This window comes from Monodelphis domestica, chromosome 1, assembly GCF_027887165.1.
Source record: "Monodelphis domestica isolate mMonDom1 chromosome 1, mMonDom1.pri, whole genome shotgun sequence".
Taxonomy (NCBI): domain Eukaryota; kingdom Metazoa; phylum Chordata; class Mammalia; order Didelphimorphia; family Didelphidae; genus Monodelphis; species Monodelphis domestica.
Window position 1 is genome coordinate 460,805,907 of NC_077227.1, and position 22,162 is coordinate 460,828,068.

General features: G+C 43.9%; 1 protein-coding gene across 1 annotated transcript in view; it reads right to left on the reverse strand.

The window, feature by feature from the left end:
• Positions 1-10,506, reverse strand: part of EEIG1 (estrogen-induced osteoclastogenesis regulator 1) — a 45,953-nt gene extending 35,447 nt beyond the window's left edge. The window contains exon 1 of the mRNA XM_056812469.1: positions 9,147-10,506. Within this exon, the coding sequence (XP_056668447.1) occupies positions 9,147-9,292 (146 nt within the window). The 5' untranslated portion in view covers positions 9,293-10,506. The remainder of the gene's footprint in view (positions 1-9,146) is intronic.
• Positions 10,507-22,162: the final 11,656 nt, after the last annotated feature.

Sequence of the window (22,162 nt, forward strand, 5' to 3'; positions counted from 1 at the left end):
GGTCCTGGGTTCAAATGTGGCCTCAGCCACTTCCCAGCTGTGTGACCCTGGGCAAGTCACTTAACCTCCATTGCCTAGCCCTTACCACTCTTCTGCCTTGGAGCCAATACACAGTATTGACTCTAAGATGGAAGGTAAGGGCTTAAAAAAAAAAGACAAAACTCAGAAAGACTGGCAATAGCCAGGGATCTGGTGAATGATGCTGGAGTCTTCATTGTCTGACCAAGTTCTAAATGTTCTACAGTGCCTGCTTCATGGGTTTGTCATTTCTCCTCAACCTGGTTTATTCCATCTGCCCAAATGGTTTTTCTGGGGCATGGCTACAAGCTTCTTGGGACCACAGAGTTGGGTGGGATGCCAATGGTGCCTTCAGACTAGAGATGCTAGTCCTCCCTGAACAAACTCACACACGTTGCCTGGATAAGGCCAAGTCAAGCATGGCTCTGAACGTGGGAACCTAGGTGACTGGAAGGATTAAGAAAGGTTAAGAATAAGTAGTTGGGGAAAAAAAGTAGTTGGGTAATGAGTCTATAGCCCAGGAGAGAGTAGGGCTGGATAGATATAGATGTTGTCTGTATAGATATCTAATTGAACTCATGGGAGTCAATGAGATCACCAAGAGAAAGATGAAGAGACTCAGATCAGTCTTAGGGTTACACCCACAGTTAGGGTGCAACCTAAGGAAGATGATACAACAAAGACTACCAAGAAGTGGTCAGACAGGTAGGACAATCAAGAGAGCAATGTCACAGAAACTCAAGTTCCTCCAGGAGGAGGAAGTATTTATGGATATCCTGAAGTATTTATGGATAAGGACTGGGAGGGAAGACTGTAGGATTGATTAAGGGATTATTTGCAATTTTAGATTGGTTGAGGGATAAAGTCAGAAGCTGGATTTCAAAAATCATAGATTTAGAACTGGAATAAATTTGAGGAAATCTAGTCGTATACCCTCATTTTACAGATGAAGAAATAGAGGTTCAGGGAGATTAAATACCTTGCTCAAAGTCATATAGATAGTTGGTGGTAGAAATGAGATTTGAACTGAGGTGGCCATTCCTGACTCCAAATCCAGCATTTTACTTATCTATTCTGCAATGAGAATTGAAGTGAGAAGAGAAGAAATGAAAATTAAGTATAGGCAGCTTTTTTCTAGGAGTTTAACCAAGAAGAAAAATAATAGGATAGAAGCTTGAATTGATGTGTCAAGTGGAAAGTTTTGTTAAAGAAGGGGAGATGTGAGAGGAGGACAAGAAGGAGAAAGAGTTTAAAATTTCAAGTGAGCCACTGACCTGGCTTTTGCAGAATGCCACCTACAAAAAATATAGGTGTGGAAACCCAACCTAAGATTACAAATACAGGACAGCGTTAGACTGGGAGACATCAGACAAACCCTGAAATATCAGAATAGACTTCTCTGTCTGGTTCTCGAATTTGAGATGATTCAATCTTTCTATACCATTTAATTTTTTTTTTAATTTTTCCCCACATTGGCTAACTGGAACCCCAACCCCCTTTCTACCTTCCCTTAAGAATTTCTGCTAAGAGTAATCCTGAATAACCCAGAGGGATCTATGAGAAAGAACACTATCCACATTCAGAGGAAAAACTGTGGGAGCAGAAACCCCAAAGAAAAATAACTGCTTGAATACATGGGTCGATGGGATATGATTGGGGATGTAGACACTAAAGGAACATCCTAGTGCAAATATCAACAACATGGAAATATGTTTTGATCAAGGACACATGTAATACCCAATGAAATTGCACGTCAGCTACAGGAAGGGTGGGGGTAGGGGAGGGAGGGAAAGAATATGATTCTTGTAACCAAGGAATAAATTGACTAAATAAAATTTAAAAAAAGAATTTCTGTTAAGGCTTTCTTTTTCTCTCCTTTCTGTCTCCATCTCGTTATTTTAATCTTCTAGAGGGGTTGGGGAAGTCCATTTGCTGAGGTGACAACCAAAGGAAGAGGGATTGTATAGCACTTTCCAAAAGACAGTCCAAAAATGCCTCTTCTTTCTCCCCATACCCCTCCTTCCCACCCCCCCAGTCTATAGTGGAGAACTCCAGTTCTCACCCTCTTTGAGCTGAGTACCATGATCACAGCACAAAGGACCCTCTGTCTGACTCGCTCAACATGGGGCAGGCCTTTTTTTCTAGTCTTTCACAGGCTAGAGTGTAAGAGAATTCTCTGTGTTACCCGCTCCCCCAGGTTCCTAGCTGAGGGGTGGATGGGTCCCCCTAACTCTGGAACAGAGAGCCCCTGACTCAGATGGAGCTCAGGTCCCAGAAATTAAAGCTGTCCCTAATGATAGATCTACTCTCCATTTCTTTATGCTAGTGCATAGGCAGTCCAAAGAAGAAAATGCCCTTTCCTTACCCCAGAACAGTTTTTTTTTTCATTTTTAAATCACAAGACAGAGAGTCAGCAACTTAGTCAGTTCCAGCTTGAAGAAACTGAACAAAGCCAATAGGAGAGTCAGACTGTGTCAGAGGGGTCTTAGCTGCTGCTAGCCATGATCAACTTTTGCCCACAGTGACTCAGACCCATGGCAATACTCCAAAGGCATCTAGGTCCACTATTGTACCTAACTCCTTTGTTGCCACCCCCACCTCCATTTTCCTTCAGTCAGCCAAGCAACCAGCATTTATTAAATGATTACTATCCGATAAGTACAGTACAAAAAAATGCAAAAAATAGTCCCTGACTACAGGAAGCTTCCATTCTAATGGGGAAGACAACATGTAAATAAGCACAGACATATACTGGAGAGGATGGGAAAGGGCAGCTGGGTTGCTCAGTGGATAGAGAGCCAGGCCTAGAGATGGGAGGTCCTGGGTTCAAATCTGGCCTCAGAACTTCCTAGTTATGAGATTCCAGAACAAGTCACTTAATCCCCATTACCTAACTCTTACCCCTCTTCTGCCTTGGAACCAATACACAGTATTAATTCTAAAATGGAAGGTAAGGGTTTAAAAAAAAATGTATGAGAGGTAGTAGGACACACCCACAACCTTCCTTCTAGAAAGGGCATCCTTCCTTCTTCCTCAAGAGGGACTTAGAACCTCACCTGAGCATCTGTACAGTGTACTAGTCTGTCCCATAATTGGTTCCCTACTTGATGAAAATTCATGATCAGACATCTGGAGAAAGTGTTTTGGACTCTCTGAATTAAATTAGTCTTAGGACAAATAGGAAAGCTTTGCTTCCATTCTTCATAATGAGAAAGTAGCCCAAAGACAGAAATGATCTCAGGTAAGGAGGCAAATCTAGCCACGTTAGAGGGTATAATTTATTGCTTTGTAAGGTCTTTATATTTTGCATGCAAACTTCAATATCCATCATCCATTAACTATAGACATAGGGATTTGTTAGCACAGGAATGATCAACAGTACCACTGAAAGCTGTTAAACCAATCCAGACTATGGAGAAAAGGAGGGCTCTCAGCAAGTTTTAACACTGGCATCATATGCCTCCCTTAAGGAGAACAAATCTAAATTCCCTGTTCCAGCAGCATCCTAGACGTCTGCCCTCTTGAAATCATCCTTACTCTTTCCTCTCTCTCAAATTCATTTAATCAGATATTATGTCTTATCAAACCCATCTAAAGTGCTGGGCCTGGAGTCAGGAAGACCCTAGTTCAAATCTAGCCTTGAACACTTACTACTATCTGAGTAACCATGGGCAAGTCACTCCGTTTCCTCAACTGTAAAATAGAGATCCTAATAAATCTATTTCACAGGATTATCATAAGGACTATAAGTAGTGTGAGCCTCCTAATTAGTCTCCTAACTGCCCAGTCTCTCCTCTAACCCATCCTCCACACAAAGCTACAAAAATGATCATGCTACATAAAACTCTGACAATGTCGCTTCCCCTGCTCAGAAATCCTGTGGGGATAAAAAATACAGAACCATTGCCCTGGCATTTAAAACTTTCCACAATCTGGTTCCCATCTACCTTCCTATCTATCCCAAACTGGCCTCAATCACTCTCCTTGTTCTGTTCTAATCTGACTGCCCAGCTATTTCCCATACATGCCACTCCACATCTCCCCTCTGTTATCTTTGAACAAGTGGTCCAAAGTCCCAGTCTGGAATGCACTCTCCTCCATTCTGCAGAATTCCTAGCTTTCTTCAAAGCAAAGATCCCATGCTACCTTTTGCTCAGGTCTTTCCTCATCATACCAGTTTTTATAACTTTGTATTTCTTTATTGGGGTATCTATTTTATCACCACCTTTACACCCCAATTCTTCTCTCCAGCCCACCACATCAGGAATATGAGTTGCTTAAGGGCAAGGACTATTGACTGCATTTCTCTCTTTGCATATGTGGCACCTAGCACATAGTAGGTGCTTAACAAATGCTTTAACTGAATCGAACCTTCACTAATGACTGGCCATCTTTCTTAGTGTAACAGACTAGCTTCTCCCTGCTCCTGGGAGGAGGTGGGGATGCCACAAACTCAGAGATCCTTAGAGAATGAGAGTTCACTACTACCTGAAGCTAGCACACCACAAATGAGTAATTATAATAAGCTAACCTTCATCTAGGTAGCTAGATGGCTCAGGGAATAGAGGGCAAGGTCTACAGTCAGGAAGACCTCAGTTCAGATGCAGCCTCAGACACTTACTGGCTGTGTGATCCTAGGCAAGCCATTTAACCTTTTTATAATTGCCATAATAGAAGGTAAAGGTTAAAAAAAATTATCAACTTGCTTTGGGTCATATAACCAGTACATGTCAGAGGCAGAACTCTATCAGGGTTATCTAGTCTATGGACAGATGAAATATCCTAACTACTACAAAAAGGTCTCAGTCATGGTTTTTCTTTATCAAACCGAACCACCACCAGAACACCAAAGGGTGAAAGGCCTTTGAACTCTTGGAGTAGGGCAATTTCAGGTCAGGTCAATGGTCAGACAAGCAGGGAAGCCAGGGACTACACCTTGCTGGCCTGAGTCAGAGTGGCATCTATATCAAGCAAATACCAAGTTCAATGACCTGAGGAGCCACAAACCAGATTAGAATGATGGGCACTAACTATTGTTAGGACTCTCTGAAGCAAGCCAGAGACCCAGGAAAGGACAATTAGAAACCTAGTCATGGAGCAGCTAGATGGCTCAGTGGATAGAGTGCCAGGACTTGTGATGGGAAGGTCCTGGGTTCAATTCTGGTCTCAGATACTTCCTAACTGTGTGTTCCTGGGCAAGTCACTTAACTCCAATTGCCTAGTCATGGCCACTCTTCTGTCTTAGAATCACTACTTAGCATCTATTCTAAGACAGAAAGCAAAGGTCTTAAAAAGAAAAAAAGAAAAAAAGAAAGCTGCTCAGAAGTCAAAGCAGAAGATAAAGAAAAGAGCAAGAACTGCCTTCCAAAGTTGACAGTATCTGTCCCTCTGAATAAGGTCTAAGAGCATATTTCTGAACAAGTCTATGTTCATACCTTCCCACTCAGCTAGCATCCAGGATTTGTCTCTCACCTGGGTGAGGGGCCATCAGCTCCACAAAATGGTGCAAGCCAGCAGGGCCTGCTCTCCAGCCTGGCTGAGAGAGCAGGAACCCACTCCAGGACATGTGGGATAAATATTCTATGCATTAAAGAGCTTTTAAAGGCTTGGACCGGTTTCCTCTGAGGCCCAGGGAACTTGGCTTTTGCTAAGTCAGCTGGGGAAGCTGCTGACTGACCCACTCTTTTCAAAATGCTCCAAAGCCCTAGAAACTAGATGGTTAGGTGGCCAGAATCCAATCATTCCCTCAAAGTCCTTTAGCTCCTGGAGGGCAAGGACTCCCTTTTGTTTTTGCCTTGGTATATCTAGCCCAATACATTGGTAGACACTAAATAAATGACTTGTCTGAGGAGGGGTAACCTTCATAATTTGATTTAGGGCTCCAGTCCCATTGGAGAGCTGGGAAAGGAGGAAATCAGATTTGAAGCTGGAGGGAGCCTTGAATCCCATCTAGTCTAACTTCTTCACCTCCTGGATAAGGAAACTGAGACTCAGAGAAAAGGAGGGACAAGACCACACAGGCAAAGCCAGGTCCTTTGCCTCCAAGTGCAGTGAAAAGTTCTTTCTATTTGGTACCACAGCTGCCTCCCATCCTCTAGGGGTGTCAAATACAACCTCCCAAACTCCCTAACCCTTCTTGGTCTTGGCTGTTTATTCTGTTCCCTGGACCAGCTCCCAATCTACTCATCTGTCCCTGAAAGATCCAAATATGGGATTCTGTGCTCAGTACAGCATACCTAAAAGACCCCTGAGGAAAAGATGAAGGCAGGTCTTGTTTCTGTGGCTACTTGAGATCTCTACTGCTCCTCCCAAGCCCAACAGGCTTGAAACAAACAAGTCAGCCTCCATCCTCTGAGAACACTACCACCTGTTCTACCTGTTCAAATTGGGTCAGGCAAAAAAGCTGTGTACTCAGGGAGTTGCTATGGTGCTGAACAGTCTTGGAGACAACTAGGAAGACAGACACTGCAGAGGTGTGGTCTGAGCATGGCTTCTTCTTAGTACAAATGGGCCTGGTAGCCACTCTAGTCTAATTTCCTATCACACTGAACTGACACAGTATTGGGGCATCAGCAGGCCTAAAGAGGAAAGGCCATTTCCCTTTTAAATCCCTCCTTTATCATTTGCTGCCCCTCACTCCCAACTCACCCCAAGAGCAAGCCCTTTCCAATTTTCCCACACCCTTTGGAACAAGCAGGGATGGGGGCCTCCACAATCCTACTCTCCTGTAGTTAAGGCCTAGGACTTTGGCTGGCACTAGCAAGGCCCCTGACTGCTTCGGCAGCCCTAAACCGGCTCAGAGACTGAGCAAGCCTGCTTCAGTCAAGGAAGGGACCTCTGAAGCAACTTCCTAGGCTTTCTTCAACCTCCTGTTCCTCTCAAGGTGACAAAAAAGAGAACAGAAGCATTAGAGAGCAGATAAAAGGTTCTGATACAGAACTGTTTAAAAACTCAGCCAGTTTCTGGGAAGCACAGAGCCTTGCCAAAAGAAGAAAGGTTAAGAAAAGGTGAAATCCAGGCAACTCTCGCCAAGACCAGTAACTTTCCAGATGGGGACCGGAGGCTTATACCGCTTTTGTCTAGAAAAGCCAGACAGGTAAGAGTGCTGGAACAACTAGCAGCCAGCCAGCCAGCCAGCTACCCCCTGCTCCAGAGGCTGCTTTATGACTGGCCTGGGCAGTTGAAAATCCACAGCCATGGGCTTGGTTTAAATTACAGCCAAATCCTCTACGAGGGCCTGGCGGCAATCAGCACCCCATTGCCTGCTGAGAAACTGCCTGAAGCTGGGCCAGCCAGACCCCAAAGCTGGCAAGCAATGCTAGTGATTACTGTGCCTGCATTCTGCAACCTGCCTGGGCCAGGGGAAGGGAGCACACCCAGGCCTGGGTGGTCCTCACAAGATTTCTAAGACCTTAAACATCTATGTCCCTCCCCCACCACAGGCAAGGGTGGAGAGAATTCCTCAGATAAGCAGCTTCCACCACTCAGAAGGAGAAATCACATTCCCAAGTGAAGGAGACTAAGGAAAGTTGCTATAATATGACTCTTCTTCCCAGAGCAGATTTCTATTTGGGCAACAGTTTTGCTAGAAAGTGTGGATTCAGAGAGTGAGAGACTTGCATTCCTCTCTAGATGTGCAAATCTCTTCCACCTGGTAAATCTGGACATTCTTTCTAAAACAAGGCCCCAGGCCAGTATTCCCTAGCAGCAAAGGGTGCCTCGGTGAATTGCCTTAAAGCAGAGAGGCCTCAGCTCTAAGAGGGATATATTGTCCTCTGGGAAAACTGAGCAACAGGTTTTAAGGTAAGCCGGGTCCTGTTCTTTTAACTGCTTTAAGCAGGCAGTCATGGAACATAAGGTTAGGGGATTATCTGGGGCAGGTTCTACTCACGGGAGAACAGGAGGAAGAAGGTTTCTGAAGCAAACAGGGGGCAGGGCAGGGAAGTCCAGTTAGGGCCCAGCGCCAGTTAACAGTGCAGAACAAGGTGTAGCATTGAGACTGCCCACATATTTTCAAAGGGCCTCGCCACCATTTACACACTGTTCCCAGCTGGTGGTTAGTCAGCTGGATCTGTACAGGTGGGGAGCATAATTCACCAAACTAATCCATGACTCCTAAAATCCTGGCAACAAGTAGTCCTTTTTTACAAGGCTATTTGCAATGCAAAGCAACTTCTTTGAGGTCCTAAGAGGACAGTAATGCCAAGGGGGGAGGGGGAGACAATCTGGGTACCTTACATTCTGTGGGACAGAGAAAATTATTTCAGGCAACAAGTCAGTCAAATAGCATTTATTAAGCTCCTACTATGTTCTAAATTCAAGCAAGCTTCAGGACATTTGTACCTGAAGGCTTTCTGAAAACAGGAGTTCGATCTGGAAATTTAGAAGGGGAGGATGAGATGGAACGATGGCAAGATGGAGGAGCTGGGGCCTCCCATCCTCTCCCAAACCAGCTGATATATAACTACTCAATATTTATTCAATGTCTAATGGAGAAGTGCTTTTAGAAGTCTCAAGGGAGGAAAAAAAGTAGAAATAAATATTGCAGACCCCTTTTAACTGGCATCACTACTGATAATCGGCTAAACACTTTGCTCCTGTTAGAAGCTCTTCTAAAGGTCCTGAAATTAGCCCATTTATCAAGGAATGGTGGAAAGAGCCTTTGAGTGCCAAACCAGATTCTGACATTTACCAATGAGTGAGAGCCTCAAGTTTCCTCTGCTGCAATAAAGAAATAAGAATACCTGCAACTACCTACTACTACTACCTACCTACCTCAGAGGGTTGTTGTGAGGAAAGATTCTTAGCTAAGTAAATGATGTGACCCAAAATGCTCCAGTCTCCCATTAAGCACATCAAGCCATTTAAAAATCTGTCCCTGGATGCAAATGGGAGTAATACAAAATAATTTCTCAAGTCCCTGACCCACTTCTTATTGGAAGCCACAAACCCCTGCCTTAGGGCTTTCCAGATTCGCCCTCTCCAATTCCCTACAAGAGGCTGAACCTCTGGGACCCCAAACAGGTTCCCTCTTCCCTCCAAGGGAATGGGGCAGACATCCAGGTTGGAACTGTAGGCCAGCAGAGCTGGAACCAAGATTAGGAAAAGAACATGCACACAATTCCTACCTGGACGACAAGCTGGCAAAATCCCCGCCATCCAAAAGCCTTATTTTGCAGAACAGTACGCCATTCACGAATGGGACAGCAGTCAGCTCCTCCAGGGTAAAAGTGGTTTGAAATTTAAATTTCTTCTTCTTCATCAAGAAAGCCATGAGCAAGTTCCCGGAGTCAGAAGCCCTGTACCGTGAGTTTAAAACAAAAACAAAAAAACTACCTAACAGTCTTCTTCGCCACCCTTTTTTCTCAAAAAGAATAAGGGCGATCAAATAGGCCCAAAAGTCGTCAAGTAAAATGCAAACAGTCAGAGAAATGGGTACTTGGTGGAGGTGGGGTAGGGAAGTCTCAGTTTGAATAAGCACAAAGTCTCAAGTTCAAACTCCTGGGTCTCTTCACTAGCCCTGGATGGGAGCTTACAGCCTCCAAAGGCTTCGCAAGAGGAGGAGGAAGAGGAGGAGCAGGGAGGAAACAATCCGTGCATCTCCAAGGGGAGAAGAAAGAAACAAAACTCCAAAAGGCTTCCCAGGTCAGAGACTCCGAAGTGGTCTCCTGAGGGGCGCGCTTCGCTGCATTGCATCTAACCAAGTGTCCCCAAGTCCATGCACAGCTATTTCGTCCCCTGAGTTCAGTTCAACAGTCGGAAGGGGCTCCAGGCGAGTTTCTGCAATCTCATGGAGGAGGAAGGAACCGGGTAGAGCTAGGGTCCAGCCAGCTCGGAGTGTCTCCTCCCCGCCCCCCGCCCCCAAACCTGTTGGGATGGAGGGAGGGAGGCCCCAGCTCACGGCCGCGGTCGGCTACAGCACCTAGTACACTCGTCCTCCTTCCCAGGATTTCAAGATCGTCCAAGGAGGGAGCCCCGACAGCAAGAGAAGGGGGCTTCTCTGCAGCTACCTGGGGGTGAGAGCGGGAGGAGGATGCGAGGCACTGAGGGTTTCAAGCCGCCTGCCGGGGTGCGCGGGCTGCGTCTCCTCCTCGGACAGCTGGGTCCAGCCTCAGCACAGTCCCCTTCCCAAATCCCGGGCTGCTCTGGACCAGGGAGAGACGGGAGAACGGGGCCTCACCGCACCCCACGGCCAGCGCCAGCAGCCCACCCCTCCCGCCCCAGGGGCCTTGGCCGGGACAAGCGGCGGGCTCGCTCCAAAGCAACTCCCGGCTCTAGCCCAGCTATTGAGCGCCGCGCAGCAGCACTCCCCACCCCCCGCAGCAGCACCCCCACACAGCAGCGCCTCCAGTCCGCGGCTTCTCTGCTCAGCTCCCTACGCAGTGCCGGCACCCGCGGGAGAAGCGAAGAGGCGGACGGCTCCCCTTCTAGAATGCCGGCCCCACGGCCGCCCGCGTAGCCGAAGGAAAGTGGGGAAAGGAGGGGAGGGCGGGGAGGAGGCCCGAATATAAGCCCAGGATTGGCCAGTCAGAAAGGGAGGGAGGGGAGGAGTAGCGCTTTCAGGGATTGGTGAAATGGAGGAGGGGAGGGAGGTCCTGAACGAAGAATAGGTTGAGTCTGAGTGATTGGTGGGAGGAGAAGACTGAGCCCGCCTCCTTCCCTTAAGCTCAGTGGAAAAGAAAGGGAACCGGGCTGGAGAGGGAAAGAGAGGAGTGATGTGGGAGATCGGGTTGGGGGAGGTGGGCCGGCCTGGAAGCGGGAGGAGGAGATGGGACAATAAGAGAGAAAGTGGTGTAGGGGCTGGAATTTAGAGGCTAACAACTTTGAGGTAGCCCTCAGTCAGAATTCAATGTTTAATACGTGCCATCCTAACCTTAGTTTTGTGCGGGCAGCTAAAATCAGTAAAAAGATTAAAACCCCGTTCCCCCTTCCCGACCTCGAGCATCCTTAGACCACCCGGTCGGAGGAGGATCATTACCCCAGCCTCCGTACCGCCCCTCCCCCTCAATTCCTGAAGCACTTTATTAGTTAATCAGTACTTCCTTGTGCGTGAAAGGTCTTCCTAATTGTCCGAATGTTCTTTTAAATCTTGTATTGTGATTAAACTTTTAGGGGTTTTACTTTATGTTCTCCAACTTCTTGACCACAAATACTCAATTTCTTCTTGAGGCCTAGCACTGACCCTTCTGCACTATAGGGGTTATGTTAATGATGCTAATTTAGCATAATTTGTCTTGATAAGATGTGGGACCTGATACCTAGACCCACTCCCAGACTCCCACGTTATTCCTCAGAGACCTGTCTGTCCATTTCTTATTTAAGGCTATTTTTCCATCTTGCATGAAGAGAATAACTGATGAACATCCTTCTTCCACAATAGTCCTCCAACTTTACACGGTGGTAGGTTTTCCTTCCCCCGCCCACTCCACCTTTCTGGTTCAGCTCAGTACTGCCAGGCTAAAGGAAAAGAACCTGCAGTTCTTGACCCCAGGAGTGGGATTTGTAAGGAGGTAAATGGCCATGGACCATCCCTGGGCTAACTGGCTCCACTTGCCTGTGAACACTAGGACTGTACATGTAACCACAGTAACAGAACAGAGCTGATCTGATTGCCAGATATCCCTCTATGGCATGTGGGTTGGGCTCTTGGATGCTTTCCCTGCCTTTCTCCCTCCCCGTTCCTTTTGGGGCTCCAGGCAGGGGCCAGCAGGTTTCATCCGGGTGTCTGCCTTCCCAGGCCTGAAGGAATGAGAGAGTAGATTCTTGGATTCTGATTGTAACTGCTTTCTATCTGAATATGTAACCGGGTTGGTACAGGGGAAGGGTTGTGTAAGTGACTGGAAGGCTTTTTTATCAGTTCAGTGGAACACCAACTGGGATCATTCCCTAAAGATCCAAAGCAGTTTGGAATCATTCCAATCAGAAGGGATCTGCAACCCCTGGCTGCTCCCCACTCCTCCCAAAGAGATGGCTGTTTCTGTTTGCTCTTGTCCTCCAGTCCCTGAAGCCTAAGGGTATGGACAGTAAGGTCCAGGGTCACAGGCTGGGTGGAGGTCCGTGTTTTCAAGGACATACAAGGATACTAAGAAGTCATGATGTAGGGTTAGAGGGTTCTGTCTCAGGAAGGCCACATTTTTACTGAAGAAGTATAAAACCCATTGACCAGGATGTTGGGGGAGGAGGGTTGTTGATCCATTCAATTTGACAGATATTTAGAAATCATTTATTCAGTGTTTGGTACTGTGCTAATAGCTGCAGAAGCCAAACAAGGGTCCTCAAAGATCTTCCATTCTCTTGGCTGGATACTGCATACACATAAATGCAAAGTAACTTGAAGAGGAAGGAAGAAGCACTAACAACTGGAAGAATCAGGGAACTCTCCCAGGAAGGGTAGCTAGGTTGCTGAAGGAAGATAAGGATTTCAAAAGCTAGTGAAAAATAGTGAGTAATGGGAAGAGAAACATAGGAGACAAATGCTGAATTCTAGAAGAGTACTATTCCAATTTGATTCGATTAGAAAGGAGAACTCAACTTTGGTCCTTCCATGGACTTTTTTTTTTTTAAACCCATAACTTCTGTCAGTCAAAAAAGCAAGGGGCAGCTAGGTGGCACAGTGGAGAGCAGAACTGATACAAAAGGAACACAGTGCCTTCGAATTGATACTTAGTACTGATTTTAAGACAGAAGGTACAGGTTTAAAAAAAAAAAAGCCACAATAGGCTACATAACTGGAGTTAAGTGAATTGCCAAGGGTTCAGGTAAGATTTGAACCTAGGTCTTCCCAATTCTAGACCTGGCTCCCTATCCATTGTGCTACCCAGATGCCCTAAATCCTAAGATTTTTGAGGTGAAAGGGCCCTTATAGATGATCTAATTCAGCCCCTTCACTTTACAGATGAAAAAACTAAGACTAAGAAAAGAGAAATGATTTGTCTAAGGTCATCCAACAAATTAGTAACAGAACTGAGACTAAAGCCATGGTCTCAGCTTCAAATCCTGTATTTGAGGGATTGTCAAAGTGTGGTCCAGGGACCCCCAGATGACTTGAGACCTTTTCAGGGGGTCCATGAAGTCAAAACTGGTTTTATAATAATACTAGGATGTTTAATTTCTAATATAATATATATAATAAATATTGATAGATACAACCTACATAAACAAAAGCTCTTTGGCTGGAGTCATCATTAATTTTTAAGACTATAAAGGGATTCTGAGACCAAAAAGTTTGAGAACCACTGCTTTTAGTCTTTCCACTAACTACTAAGCAGTCTCTCTTCCTGCTCACCCCCATTAGTGAAGACTGGGCTGGGCTCTCCAGTGCTGAATCACTGATGGTTATTACTCAGACTGTTTACAGAGCTGATGAAGCAGTCAAGTTCAAGATAGATCTATCTACCCATAGGCTAACAGACCTATTGATCTGTGGCTTGAAACTTGCTAATATTTGAACTAGTGCACAAGCAGATAAAGGTTTCATATAACTCTCAAAGAGCTATTCTTAATTGAATGTAGGGCTCCCATCTCCTTGTGAACCAGTTCCCATTAATCAGCCCTTTGCGCCTTTTTCAGGACAGGCAGGGCCAGTGCCAACATCATTAGGGTTATTTAACCTTTACTCAGCTCACACATATGGAGCAGGGAAAGCTCCCTGCCCCCTACCTCTGCAATAACTTCCCCATTTGGTAGAGGAAAGGTTGGGGCAGTGTGATTAAGTTGGTTCCAAGGGACTCTACTGAGCTCTACGCCTAAGGAATTTCAGAGTAGACTTGCCAGTAAAATTTAAGTAAGAGACAAAAATCAAATTAGGTTCAAGTTTCCTATGAAGAAAAGTAACATAGAGGTATTTTCCTACAATGGCTTACTAATTGCTAATCCCAATTATTAATTCTAACTTTCCAATGTACTGAAGAGTGGATATTTTCAATTTTAAAATGTCCTTTCTTCTGCCTGTGAAGTCCTGTTGAGATAAGAGATTTAAGAAGGAAAGAGTCATTTATTAAGCATCAACTATATGCTGGTCATCATGCTAAATACTTTGCAAATATCTCATTTGATCCTCACAAAGTTAGGTACTATTATTATCTTCCATTTACAGCTGAGGAAACTGAGGCAGACAATACTCAAGTGACTGTCCCAGGGTCCACCAGTTAGTTTGACCCAGTGCTCTAACTTTTATATCACCTAGATTTAGAGCTAAAAAAAGGAGGTGATGATCATTTAATCCAAACCCCTCATTTTATAGATGAAGCCCAAAGAGGTTGGGAACTGCTCATAGTCAGCTAGATAAGTAAATGTCAGAAGCAAGTTCTGAACTAGGCCTGGTAGGTGAGTCCAAAGCTCCTTCTACAGTGAGTCTGCTGATTCAAACTCAGGAGTTAAAAGTCCAAAGCTAAGACTCTATGCACTTCATCACCCTCTCTCTCCTGATATTGGGATGTTTGGAATAGAAGGAGGGAAGTTGCCATCTCTCACTCTCAGCTTCTAGATTCTCCATTTTGCAAATTGATAGTAATGGCTCACATTGAAGTAGCATTTATAGGTTTCACTTTCAATTCAATTCATAAAGTTCTTCTTACAATATCCCTGTGAGGTAGGTAGTGCAGGGATTATTATGAGAATTTTCCAGAAAGAGAAACTAAGGCTAGGATGGGGTCAAGGATCATAGGATTTCCATCTGAGAAAGAATTTGAAAACCATCTAGTCCAACCCCCTCTTTTTTACACACTAGGAAATCAAGACCAAAGAAATTACAATCCTTACCCAAGATCACACAAGAAATAACTAACAGACCAAGAAATCCAGTTTCTCCAACTCCAAATCTAATACTCGATGGTTTTCCAAAAGTTAGTTAGAAATGTTGGAGTTGAGACCAGAACTTATGTTTTCTGACTTTAAATGCAGCACTTACTACCGTGCAAACTTCCTAAATTACTATTTTCACCCTCTTGCTTCCCCATTCCAAAGTCTTTCTATTGCCCAAGGATAAAGGTCCAATCCCTTAACCTGGGCATCATCATTCCTCATAGGGCCTCCAACCCACCCTAACATTCTTGTCTGAATAATTCAGTAAGGTACTAGAGAGAAAGTTGGGCTAGAGCTTGGCCTGGAAAGATGGTAAGATTTAGAGAATCAGAAGGAAAGGAACTTCCAGCACACAGAGGAAACATGGAAAGAGAGCACAAGGGATAGTGAGATTGGTCAAGCTGGAACAGAAGGATTATTTTAGAACAGTAGAAGATATTGCTAGAGAGGAAGGTTGTGTCCAACACAGACTGACCTTAAATACTATAGAGTCCTAGTTCAAGCACTGGAAGGGACCTCAGAGATCATCTAATCCAACTCCTTTTTTTCTTTACATGGAGCAAGTCCAGAGATGTTACTTAAGGTCACACAGATAATGCATCATTTTTTAAAACCCTTATTTCTGTCTTAGTATCAGTTCTAAAACAGAAGAGCAGCAAGGGCTAGGCAATTGGGATTCAGTGACTTGCCCAGAGTCACATAGCTAGAGAGTGTCTGAGGCCAGATTTAAACCCAGGTCTTCCCTACTCTAGACTTGATTCTCTATCTCCTGCCCTCAGGTAATATATTATTGAGTCAAGATTCCAATCCAGGTCCTTTGACTTTAAATCTGGTGCTCTTTCCACTACTACCTTTTATGACTAAGACCTTTGAGGCTAACATGGAACCCTAATTCTGCCAGGCTGAAAGTGGGAGCAGCAGCACCCCAGCTCAAGGGCAGTATCCAGGTTAGAATGGAATTTTTCCAAGTCAAAAAGGAGAACCTTTCAGACAGGAGAATCATAGATTTCAAGAGCTGAACCGGCCTGTACAAATAGAAGCACGTAGCAGTAGCAAACGTGTGTGTCCACAGAGTCAAAGAGAAGACTCTCAGGCTTGGAGCTTACCTCCCAAGTAATCCCAAATTGGAGGGTTCAGAGCTTCTAAAAAGAAAACAAGGATTCCTTTATGCATCATGCTCCTTGTACAGAGAAGTGCACCTTCACTGTCACCTACTTGCAGAGAAAATCCATTGAGTTAGTTGGACCGCACAGTCCCAATGAGAAGGAGATTGCATGCATGTTCAGAAGCCCTAAAGTGTATTTGCCTCCTAAGGGCAATCAGAACCAGGGATGGTCAAACTCAAATAAAAACTGGGTCACTAACCAGGTACCTATGCATCTCTGCTTCTACATATTGACTTAGAAAACCACATTATACATTATCTGTATTCTACTGTAATCTTATCTATTCTTTTAGATATTTCCCAATTGTATTTTAATCTGATTCAGAGGTGTTTGTGTTTGATACCTCTTAATCTAAGCCTCCACAGGTGTCTGGAAATAATTGAATAAGATGAGTTCTAGGAATCTGCTGGAATGTCAGAATTGCCCAGTGGCTATCTTATTCCTTTCTGAAGATGGGTAATGGGCTACTTGGGTACTCTATGTGTTTCTAGATCTGTCATTGGGCAGCTTGGTAGTACAGTGGTTAGAGCAAGTTTAGTGCCCATTCCACTGGACTACTTTGTCTTAGGGAATACTAAGTGGCATAGTGAACAGAGCACCAGGCCTGGAGTCAGGAAAACCTGAGTTCAAATCTAGTCTCAGACACTAGCTGTATGCCCTGGCAAGGCACTTAACTCTGTTGGCCTCAGTTTCCTCTAATGAGCTGGAGAAGGAAATGGCAAATCACTCCAATATCTCTGTCAAGAAAACCCCAAATGGGGTCCTGGAGAGTCAGACACAAATGAAACAAGTGAACAAAAATATCTATCATTGGGCTCCTATGAGTCCTTTTTATCTTGTTTTCTTTGGGATGGTATAATAGTTGTTCTACATAATATGCATTTAGTATCCTGAGGACTTATTTGGAATCTAAAGGGAACAAATCCTTTTTCAAAACTCCAATATGTCTTAAATCACAAAGAACTGAGGGACAGCTGGGTGGCTCAGTGAATAGAGTGCCAGGCCTGAAATGAGGAGAACCTGGGTTCATATCTGGCTTCACTCACTTCCCAGCTGTGTGACCCTAGGTAAGTCATTTAACCAAGATTGCCTAACTCTTGCCACTCTGGTTTTCAGACTGAAGGTAAGTTGTTGTTGTTCATCACTATGAACTATCTACTAAAGGGTCTTCTGGCTTCAATTTTCAACTCGTTTCAATTCCTCCTTCATACTACTGCCAGAATATCTTCCTCAGACATAAATCTGGTCATTTAAACCCAGATCTTCCCTACTCTAGGCTTGATTCTCTATCTCCTGCCCTCAGGAAATATATTGTTAAATCAAGATTCCAATCCAGGTCCTTTGACTTTAAATCTGGTGCTCTTTCTACTACTATCTTATATGACTCTACTCAGAAACTTCCATGGCTTCCTGTTGCCTACTGGGTAAAGCTCTAACTCCTTTACCTGTCATTCAAGGCCCATTAGTCTCTGACAGCCTTCTGCCTCTCCAGGTGACTCTCATCTCCCTTCTCTCTGTCCATGCTGTGCTATAGCTAAATGGGTTGAATCCCTCTCACAAACACAGTTACCTTTCTACTTCTGTGCTTTGGTGAATTCACTCTGTCCTTTATGCATGAAATGCTGGCTCTCCCACCTCTCTTCCAAAGCCCAGTTACAGTGTCATTTCCCCCATGCATCCTTCCTTGATCCCTCCAGGTCAGAGAGCTTGATTTTATTCCTTCTTAATGTCCTTCAGGTGGATTTGGAGTCAGAGGACTTTTTTAGTTCAAATGCTGACTCTTGCTTTCCACCAGGGTGAACTTGGGCAAGTTGCTTACTCTGGGGCCTCAGTTTCCCCCCCTCTAAAATCAGGAGCTGACTCAACACCCTCCAAGATCCCTTTTACCTCTAAATCTATGATCCTAACCTACTGCCTAATATCATTATTGCTGTATCTTTTCTTCAACAGACTGTGTACTGAGAATGTAGTATAGCACGATTAGAGGCTTGACCTTGGAGTTGGGAAGACCCAGGTTTAAGTCTTTTCTCTCACCTCTGGAGGGTACATGACCTTAGGCAAGTCACTTAAACTCTCCAAGACTAGAAAATGACAGAGGGGGGGCTGATCTGTATTGGTGGAGTGAGTTTCCATACCTGGACTTCCATCCATCGGTGAAGTCACAGGTCTAGACTAAAGGGAAAAAAACGAAAGCTTCACGAGGGCAGTAATCAAGTCTTACCTAAATGCTGTATCTCTCCAGCACTTTGCAGAGTGCTCTGTACACAGGAGGCTTTTAATTCAAGTGCTGAAGGAAAGAAGGAAAGAGGGGATCCCGCCTTCCCTTTATCTGGGAAGAGCAGGAAGCAGCCCCTAAGTAGGCTGGAAATCTTTCACTTTCCTCTCCAAAGTGTTAACCAAGGGGCCAAAGAACCAGGCAAGGGCAAAGCCCAGTAACTTTGGCAGGGAATCTGCCCTAGGAACATGTGGGCTGTGGCAAATTTGATTGCACAAGGTGTTCTAAGGTTTGAGACTTTGTCTCTTGAGCAGCGATAAACTCAACCCATGAACTCCAACTTCCTTAGTCAGAAGTCAGGGTGAAGGACACCCATGCTTATATAACTCCCTTGGGACAACCAGACCTTTCACCCAGAAACCCAGGACAAGTCAGAAGCCTGGTGCAACATTTGTGTCTAATCAGTGTCCTAACCAGCCTTTTCTTTTCTCTTTTTTTATTTAAACCCTCACTTTCTGCTTAAGACAGAAGGGCTAGACAGAGGGTTAAGTGACTTGCCCAGGGTCATGTAGCTAAGAAGTGTTTTGAAACCACATTTGAGCCCAGCCCCTCCTCATTATTACTTCTCATTACTGTATGATCACAGAGTTAGAGCTGTAAGGGATCTCAAAGGCCATTTAATCCAACCTATCATTTTACAGATAAGGAAACTGAGGACCAGAAAGGTAAAGTGACTTGTCCAAGGGAGTAAATAGAATAGCTAAGATTTGAACCCAAGGTCTCTGATTCCAAATCCAGTATTCTTTCAATGGCATTTTGAAAAGCATAGAAAATTATAGTAAAAAATATGAGGAGTAAAAATTTGCTATTTGCAAAACCCAGCCCTATTCATTTTCTAAATTCTTCATCCTTCTCATTTTTGTTAGCAATTATCCTCACTTAACTGTGGCTTGGTTCTTTGTATAGGTAATGCAATTCAACAAACATTAAATACCTGATCTCTTTCCCTCTCCCTCTCCCTCTCCCTTTTTCTCTCCCTTTCCCTCTCCCTCTTCCTCTTCCTCTCCCTCTCTCACTCTTTCTCTCCCTCTCCCTCTCCCTCTCTCTCTCTCCCTCCTTCCCTCCCTCTCTGTCTCTCTCTCTTCCTCTCCCTCTCCCTCTCCCACTCCCTCTCTCTCTCCTTCCCTCTCTCTCTGTCTCTGTCTGTCTGTCTCTCTTCCTCTCCCTCTCCCACTCCCTCTCCCTCTCCCTCTCTCTTCCTCCTTCCCTCCCTCTCTGTCTCTCTCTCTTCCTCTCCCTCTTCCACTCCCTCTCCCTCTCCCTCTCTCTCCCTCCTTCCCTCCCTCTCTGTCTCTCTCTCTTCCTCTCCCTCTCCCACTCCCTCTCTGTCTCTGTCTGTCTGTCTCTCTCTCTTCCTCTCCCTCTCCCTCTCCCACTCCCTCTCTCTCTCCTTCCCTCTCTCTCTGTCTCTGTCTGTCTCTCTCTCCCTCTCCCTCTTCCTCTCCCTCTCTCTCCTTCCCTCCCTCTCTGTCTCTGTCGCTCCCTCTCCCCCAATATATATAGGCTTTGCAAGCTGGAGATACCTGATATGAATGAGGCTTGGCTCTTGCCTTCAAGAGAGCTTAGCAATAAGTAGAGAAGCTTATAGTCTAGGAGAACACTCCCTACTATAAAGTAGTGAAAAGAGCACCCACAAATTGCTTTTACAAAATTAGTGTCTGACAAAATGCCCAATTGCAAAGATAATGATGACTAAAATAAAATGTGAAAGAGAAGAGCAGAGGATGGGGAGTCAGGAGGCCTGAGTTCTAGTCCTGATGCTGCCATTAGCCAGTTGTATGAGCTTAGGCAAATCATGTCACTTCTTTGGGTTTTGGTTCCCTTGTCTGTAAAATGGGGGAACTGGGACTAGAATCTAGGTCTCTTTCCAGTTATAAAATGATCCTGATATCTCACCACTACTGCATGTCTATAACAGGAGGAAAAATTACATCTTTATTTTCATTTATCTATAACCGAAATTGAGCATTTTCTTTAATGTTGACCATAAACCATAAGCCACAGTAAATAATGGCTTCATTGGACCATCAAAGGGGTCTAGTCCATGTCAAAAAAAAATTAAGAATCCTGCTCTAGGATGATGTAGCTTACTGATGCCTTCTGCTTCTAAACTGGCTAGCAAAAGAGAAGAATTTACATTTATTTATATTGTAGGAAGGGATTCAAAGAAGACCTGAAGAAAGGAACTATTTTCCCTTTTTTTAGAATGTTACAGATATTGCAGGTATCATTTCCCCATTGCAACTTTCCCCATTACAGTTCTGCTTTATCATGGGTTGGCATAAGAATTTAAATGGGAATCTATGGGGAATTTCACAGAAGGAAAACCTCAGAAAACACAGGAAGGCCAGCAGACTACACAGAAAACGTTTTAGAAATTCAGAAATGCATAAAATACATGTATAATATCAACCTGTTTTCTTTTAATAAGAAAAATATATATAATTTCTTTTTCAAGTTAAATTAAAAAAAATAAAGTTAAGCTAAATAAAAAGATAAAGTTGGCAAAAAGAATGCAAAAAACAAAAAAATTTTACAGTGATTTTCCAGAAGTGGGAGGGCAGGGTGATATGCCCTTTATTCACATGATATGGAAGGAATACTTTTACTATGCTTCAAGAAACAATGAATACAGATAATTCTGAAAAGTATGAGAAGAATTAAGTAAACTCATGCAAAGTGAAATGAGCAGAACCAGGAAAATGATATGCACATTGATGACAACAATGGAATTAGAAAGAAACCAAACCAAAACTAAATACTGTCTAATTATAAAGACCAAACTTGGGCCTGAAGAAGAAATGAAAAAAAAAACACCTCCCTTTTTTCTTCACAGAAGTGAGGAGATTCTGAATGAAACATTGGATATATTGTCAGTCTTTTTTGATGTGTTGGTTTCAATAATGCTCAATGGCAATTTTTTTTCCTCTTATCCTTTATAACAGGGGATGACTCTGGGCAAAGCAGGAGGCAAAGAAAAAAGATATTAACCATTTTTGAAGAGAGCAGTGCTGAATCCCTCTTTTTTATATCTAGTTACAACAGAGTCTATTTTCATGACTTCTTGTAGCCTCCCTTTAAGTTTCTAGAACTCTCTGGAACATTAAAAACTGGCCCTTTCTTTGTTCTGGGGCACCCTGAGTATGAATGGCAGAAATCATCATCCTGGCTTTGTTCCGGATGCAAGGGGAATACCAGACTAAGAATCCCAAGGCCCAGGTTCTAGCCTACATTCTTGTCATTTACTAACTGATGGTCTCTAAGGGTCTTTCACTAGAAAAGTGAAAATTTTAAGTGAAAATTTAAAATTTTCACTTTTAAAATTTGGAAGTCTGAGATCCTAAGTGTCTTTCACATTTTTTTGTTCTGCCATACATACTTATTATAATAATTATATTCAGTTTAGTCCTTACAAATAGTATTACATATCCTGTTGAACTGAAAAAATACTGAACTATAAAAGTATTTATAATAATAATGGGTCTTGAAACCAGTGCAAGGAGATTATAATCAAGAAAACCACACAGAGTTGTGACATTGAGATTATAATTTGGATTTCCACTAAACTGTAGAAAAGGAAGTGATTAAGTATTCTTTTGAAAAGGTAAAGGAGGGAGCAACTAGGTGACTCAGTGGATTGAGAGCCAGGCCTAGAGATGGGAGGTCCTAGGTTCAAATCTGACCTCAAGCACTTCCTCGCTGTGTGACCCTGGGCAAGTCACTTGACCCCCATCTAGCCCTTACCACTCTTCTGCCAATGGAACCAATACATGGTTTTGATTCTAAGACAGAAGGTAAGGGTTTAAAAAGAAAAAGGAAAAGGGACAGCAGCCAAATTACATTAAATTGGCTAGAGTGATTGGAAAGGTACTTAAGATTTAATTGTCTTCTTTAACTAAGT